This window comes from Acanthisitta chloris, unplaced genomic scaffold, assembly GCF_000695815.1.
Source record: "Acanthisitta chloris isolate BGI_N310 unplaced genomic scaffold, ASM69581v1 scaffold12205, whole genome shotgun sequence".
Taxonomy (NCBI): Eukaryota; Metazoa; Chordata; class Aves; order Passeriformes; family Acanthisittidae; genus Acanthisitta; species Acanthisitta chloris.
The window spans coordinates 3,095-9,790 of NW_008673230.1; the positions used below are offsets into that span (position 1 = coordinate 3,095).

Below are 6,696 nucleotides of genomic sequence, written 5' to 3' on the forward strand. Positions count from 1 at the left end.
TAATATCTAAATGAAATACATTGTGCTCTCACTTGATATTTTAATCAGACATTAATGGGCTGTTTTTCCCCATCCCCTTGTGGTGTACTCTTTTGTTAATATCTAAATGAAATATATTGTGACCTCACTTGATATTTTAATCAGACATTAATGGGCTGTTTTTTGTGAAAGCTAAGACAAACATAGCATTGCAAAGGCAAATTTAAATTGTAAATCCTTTCTCAGTCTTTAAAGCCTTTTTCAGACAAGTTAAACCATGTTGCCAATATTTTTTTAGACTGATATTCTGCTTTTGTTAATATCTAAATGAAATATATTGTGACCTCACTTGATATTTTAATCAGACATTAATGGGCTGTTTTTTGTGAAAGCTAAGACAAACATAGCATTGCAAAGGCAAATTTAAATTGTAAATCCTTTCTCAGTCTTTAAAGCCTTTTTCAGACAAGTTAAACCATGTTGCCAATATTTTTTTAGACTGATATTCTGTTAAATCCACTGCAGAAATCACATCTGCTCCAAAAACCATAACTGGGGATTCATTTCCTAAACATACTTCTATGAAGAAGATATATAAAGATCTTAAAGCTACGAAGAAAAAGATAACACAGTGTGATATATTTAAGAACTACTGGGAAAAAAATGTTTACAGGGGGAAAACACATTCCATGGCAAGATATCTATTTAAGGTTTAGATAATTTGGAGAAAAGATAGGGGAATCTTCCCTCCCTACTCCCACAGAAATAAATGCAATTTTAGTGCATATATTTCTGATTCTTTTTGGGCACTGCACACACAAACGTAATTTGTAGAAACCCATAGAATTTTTGCTGCTGCATCACTGAGTGACCCTAATTGTTTTTTCTCCCTAATGAAGTCAATCCATTACAAAGGTATAACAAGGTTCAAACTTGTCTCTAAGGACTTTATTGCTTTGCCTGTAGGGTTCATGGTGTTCTCTGTGATTTTTCTTTTTTTTTTTCAAGGGTCATCTGTTTCAACTGGAATCGCACAAATTTGAGAGAGGACGAGGCAGGTGCCCTTTTGACCCCAGTTCTTCCTTCACCTCCATCTTAATTGGTAATGATCTTTATGTCACAAGCTTCACAGTCCTGTCAATCTGTCATTGGGAGTCTCTTCCTTCAGCACACTCAACTGTTGTCAATCTTCCACTGTAACTTTCCACACGTCAGACTTAATCCTCTTGCTGCTGCCCACATTAAAATTGCATTCCAGGCAGCATTAGCTGCAGCAGGGGTGTCTCAATGAAGTGAGAGCTTGAATGACATGTGCCATCCTGAAAGTAATTGGTTGTGGTGTAATTTGGGAAGTAATGACTTCCTACTTTCCTTCAAATTATGCCTAGGTTAGTCTTTTACACCACTGAGACAAATAGACAAAATTTACGATTTTTCATCTCCTGAGATGTAAATCTGAGTAAGAAGCATCTTATAAATCTGTTTTTATATCCTTTTATTGTTTGTATAAATTGCCTCTGATGAGATCCAACTAGATTTTTTTTCAAGGCTGCCTTCTAACAAAACTAGCCCAAACTGGTGATTCTGTGTTAGAAAAAGTTCATCTTATACTCAACAGTTCTGAAAACAGAACTCAGTTTCAGTCCTGCAGTGCCAAGAAGCTGTGCTGAGAAGGTGCTGTGCCTTGCTGGTGAGTATATCAGTCTAGGACTGGGATCTTTGAAGTTGTAGCAGGGCAAACTATATGTTTTTTCCTCTATTATGTTTCTTAGAAGCATTTTCTGAGCTCAAGGAAAGACAGTCTTGGCAATATTATGGTACATTGATTAAAATTTGCCTGGAACAGCAGGTAAAGGGTAAAATCTAGATGCAGTTAGGGAGTAACACAATGATTTCTGGTTGTAGAAAACGTAAGATAAAAACTGAGCATTCAAAAGGAATAGTCATTAAAAGATAGAGCTAGATAAAAAGAGGCTAAAGATTGAATAAATTTGCAGCTTTTCAGGGATAAGAAGAAGAAGTTTGGGCCCTTTTCATATTTGCATTTGGCATTGTATCTTAAAATCAGACAGCTAAAATTCTCTGATTATTAGCTGCAATAGCATAGCTCACCCATCGTGGTGGTGATGAGTGACAGGTGTATTTTTACATTCTAGGTTTATTTGTTCCTTTACATTAACCAATTCACTACAAGAAGATTCTTCCCCAGTATTGTCAAATGTTTCAAATTGCAGCAATTCACCCAAATATTCCTCACTGCCATTAAAACACCCAACAAACTGCAACTCAAATTCTTAAGAGTTAGTGGGTTCAGAAGTCATGCAAGGATCAGAACAAACTCCTGTACTGTGCCTGACCTTCCAATATCCATGAGTCACAGATTGTTACGCTTTGCTCCCACTCTTCATTCTAAATTGTTTCACCAGTTTTTGACAGATTCCAGTCCTAGTTCAGCCTGGGAACAAAGACTCATCCCATGGAATTTGCTGTAGGCCTGAAACCTCACGGTCTAATCTTGAAGTGCTTCTCAACCTTTCCTCAGACAGAACTAAGTAAATAAATTAACTTGATCGTGTTCCTACTGTGAGATCAATGTGAATTTTATTTGCTTAAATGGAAGCAGATTGTCCCACTGGCCACTCTGAGAGCTTGCCTGAATTATGGGAAGTCCTATGGATCCTCACATTTTTCTCTGAAGGAGAAACTCATTCAACAAGTCCTGCCCTGATAAATACTGATCAGAGTCTTGGACATCCACTGACAATGAGTTCTAAAATCAGTCTTACAAAGCTAAGACTTCTGTAACATAGCAAAATTAAGAGGAGAAAATTGTATTTTTATCAGATGACTGAAACTACACCAAAAACCAGATGAACTTTCACCCCTACATCAAAACTAATACTACCTGAGAAAGGTATTTAGTGGCTGTTTTTCTAGGCATCCATTGGGAATTCTGTAATTTCAAGGGATCAAGAAATGATGTTTTAAAAGCACAAAAAATTCTTCAAAGAGTTTATTATTGTATTCATTATTTTATATTTTTATCTATTGGGCTTTAACATTTCCAGCACTTAGGAAAAATATGTTAAGGAAGTTTGTGTTTCCATGTCTTCTGCTTCATTTGACCAACTTCCGTGGATCCCAGACACACAGATTCCAGGATAAACAGAATTAATACTGCTCTTTAGACTCCAGAATGTAAATCCTTTATCTCTGTAGGTAGCTAGCTGGAAAGGGTGAAGGACATAGATGCAAACAGAGTGAGTATTAGGGAGTCTTTTAATTGACATTTGGAAATAAGACAGATTTCTAATGCCAAGTGCACTCTGAAGGAAGATCCTTCATTCAGGCAAACTCTGATTCCAGCTCAGGGTGGCCATGACCCCGTGACAGGAGATGACAGCTACACCATGCACTCTCCAGGATTGGTCTTCCAGCCATTCCTTCCATGCCTGGAGGTTCCATTCTTCTTCATGCACTCCCAGTCATTTCTTCCATGTCTGGAGGTTCCATTCTTCTTCATGCACTCCAGTTTTCTCAGAAAGTGAACTCCACTCCTGCTCTGAAGTCAATGTGCCCTTGGAGGCTGCACCCTAGAGTTGTCCCCACTCTCCCATGTGGGTTCAACCAATGTGCCTGTCCTTGAAAAGGTTTTGTGCAAACCTGCTAGCAAAGCCAACATCCACACCCAACATCCTTTTCTTCCTAGAGAAACTATTCCAAACCTGATCCACCTCTACCATTCACATTAGCACAACAACCTACAGCAGCTTGGCCATTGTCCAACAGGGAGGATCAGGCTAACAAGAAAACTTTACATACCTCTGATAAAAGTTTCAAAGCTCTTAGAATGTTGATCCTGAAAGATCCTGTGCACAATAACTAATTAGAACCAGATTTAGCTGGATTAATTTAGGAGCAAAGGCAATCCCTTGTTCTGTATCTCTTCATGTATTTCAGCACAGTTAAAATAGCCACTTGAAGAAAACAGTTGTGACTTGGCTTTAAACCCAAATCTCCACGCTGTTGTAAGTTTTATTGTAGGTTATCTGACCCAGTGGTGAAGTAGCTTGTGATGAATTCCTCAGTTTATGAACAATTAACTTCGAGCAATTTATTGTCAGCCTCAGGAATAGATGTGGGATGGATGGCAGGAGGGCTGAATAAAATGTGTGTGTTTAGCTAAACAGCATATAAAACTTTTGGAGTTCTATTCCTTATGAACTCTCCCATCTGCTTTCAATATCCCAAACTATTTTTGATATCAGATCATGCACACTGATTAACTTAGACCACACTAGCTCTTGAAAACTGAGAAATTAGTTTATGTCCATGATTTGTTACCTGTAATATATCATGAGCAAGTGGTGAAAAAAACTAAACTACACCTGAATATGTTAATATCCAGGGAAGCCATTCCAATAATATTCTTTGCTTTTACAGTTTTAAAACAGTTTCAGGTATTTGTGTCTTTTCTTTTACTCTAGACAATCAACAATGATAAAACCCTTTTCTCTCAAAACAAAAGACAGAAAACTTGAGTGACAGACAGAAAATACAAATATACAGAGGAATTTTACCAGCTAAGCAATAGATAATTTGCTTTGAATTTGCTGTTTTCCTACAGTGAAAGGTATCATTTGCTAAAATGTGAATCAGCATTCTGATGTTACTTGTCATGAGTAATAACTGACTGACAGACAAAGAAATGCACGAAAGGTGCAGCTCATGCTCTAATCATTATGTATTTGATTTTGATCATATTTTGAGATTCAGATTAGATGCTAGAGATTCAGATGAGATGTTTGGAAAAACACTTTCCCTGTTAGATTGGTCAGGCACTAGAATAGATTGCCCAGGGAGGTGGTGCAGTCACCATCCCTGGAGGTGTTTCAGAGGTGTCTGATGTGGCACTGGAGGATCTGGGTTAGGGTTTAGAGTTCCAGCAGTGACAGGTCAATGGTTGGACTCGATGATCTTAGAGGTTTCCTCTAACCTTGATGATTCTATGATTCTATGACATTTTGATTTGAGAAAAAGCCAAAAAAAGAGACATCTTCAAAATGCTCACAGCTGAATTTTGATGCATTTTTTTTTGCTTGAAAAGAAAAGCTAACAAGTAGGTGTGTATCAGCTGAGCTAATACTGGTCTTTGAGGTCCATGGCAGGTTTTTGTTTGCTGAAATAAGGAAAAAAGAAAGTTTCTATTCTTGTTTTAGCATGATTAACCAGGCTGTGTTAAAACTTATTAGCAACTGATTTAATGAATACACGTGAAAGTGAGCTTAGACTGGAAGAGTGGAGGAGTAGTGGAGGATTGTGAAGTTGCTCAGGTGATTTTCACTGGAAGATACAGGTTTATCAGTGTGATGTGCAGCAGTATAAAACCCTGCATCCAAAACAGGAGTGAGTAGATATGTAGTAGCAGCTTGTCAATGGAGCAGAAATGAGTAAAAATCTTGCTAGGATTTCTGAAACCTCAATCTCAGTTTGTCTATAAATCCAGAACTGGTCGGCACCTGTAAAAACCTGAAAGTGTTCAAAATTTGGATTTAAAGGGTGAACAAAAGACTACTGAAAAGGGCAAGAAATGACCCTCAAAGTGCAAGATGTCTCAGAATTATGCAGGATGTTTTGTGCTGAAATATCTGACAGTCACACTTGTCAGTCTCTGTCCTTAGGTGAAGTGACCAGTTTGCTCACACTTGATCCTTGCCGTATATTTAGTTTAGCAACAGTTCAGGATAAAAATCAGTTTTAATTTCTGTATCTGTGCAATATCTTTCATGGTACAATATCCATAGAGGACTGGAACTTCCATTTCCTCCCCTCAGGCTCTCACAGATACAATCAGTGATTATTTCCTTGCTATATGGTAAGATGCCATACCATCAGGTTAGATATGTATGCCAACATTTTTTACCTATGTCAAGCAGAAGGAAAAGACTTCATATCCAAACTTCTGATCATTTGGATCACTGACAATATGTGACAAATCATTTACCCTGCAGTGATGAATTTTCCAAGATTCACTATGGTGTTGAAAGGATGAAGATATCCCATTTTGCATCACACATCACCAAAATTGAAAAGGAAATTGAAAAGAATACCAGCCAATCTGATATATTTTTCCATTAGAAGTCTTAAAAAAGGGATTTATGACTAATATAAGTCATTAATTAGGGTAGTGAAAATGTTTGGAACATTATTCAGACGCTGGAAAATTCTGCAGTTTAAGCAGATCTGTTTAAAAAATAAAGTTCTGTATTAGTTTTGGGTCACCTTAACTTGGATAATTTAGACTTTTTATTTCACTTGCCAATATTTTACACTAAATCATGCCCATGAATTTTACAGGGCAATATCCCTTCTGTGTATGGTGAAGCCTAAGGCAAAACTCTGCTCAGCTCTGGATCAGCAGAGGTGTCTGAAGCAGCCTCAGCTGCCAAACTATTCCCTTTGCAGCACAATTAGTCACATTTGTGGCACCATTCAATTCATTTTCTCTCTTGAAAGAAGCAAAATTCACACTTTGAGGCTGACCAACAAGCAAATTTCTGGCTTTTTGCTCTAATCCTTTATAAATGCTATGAAATGGTATTTGGATGGCTCAGTCGTGTTTATTTTGATTGGAGGGTAGGAAGTTGTGTCACTGAAACCTTCGCTCAGATGAGACACGAACTGGAAATCATTTATTTCCCACTCCTTGTGCAGGTT

At 37.5% G+C, this 6,696-nt stretch overlaps 1 protein-coding gene across 1 annotated transcript in view; it reads left to right on the forward strand.

The window, feature by feature from the left end:
• Window positions 1–987: 987 nt before the first annotated feature.
• Window positions 988–6,696, forward strand: part of SEMA3E (sema domain, immunoglobulin domain (Ig), short basic domain, secreted, (semaphorin) 3E) — a gene marked incomplete at both ends in the record, with an annotated part of 14,599 nt that continues 8,890 nt past the window's right edge. Inside the window, one exon of the mRNA XM_009074862.1 lies at window positions 988–1,081. Coding sequence (XP_009073110.1) covers window positions 988–1,081 — 94 coding nt within the window. The remainder of the gene's footprint in view (window positions 1,082–6,696) is intronic.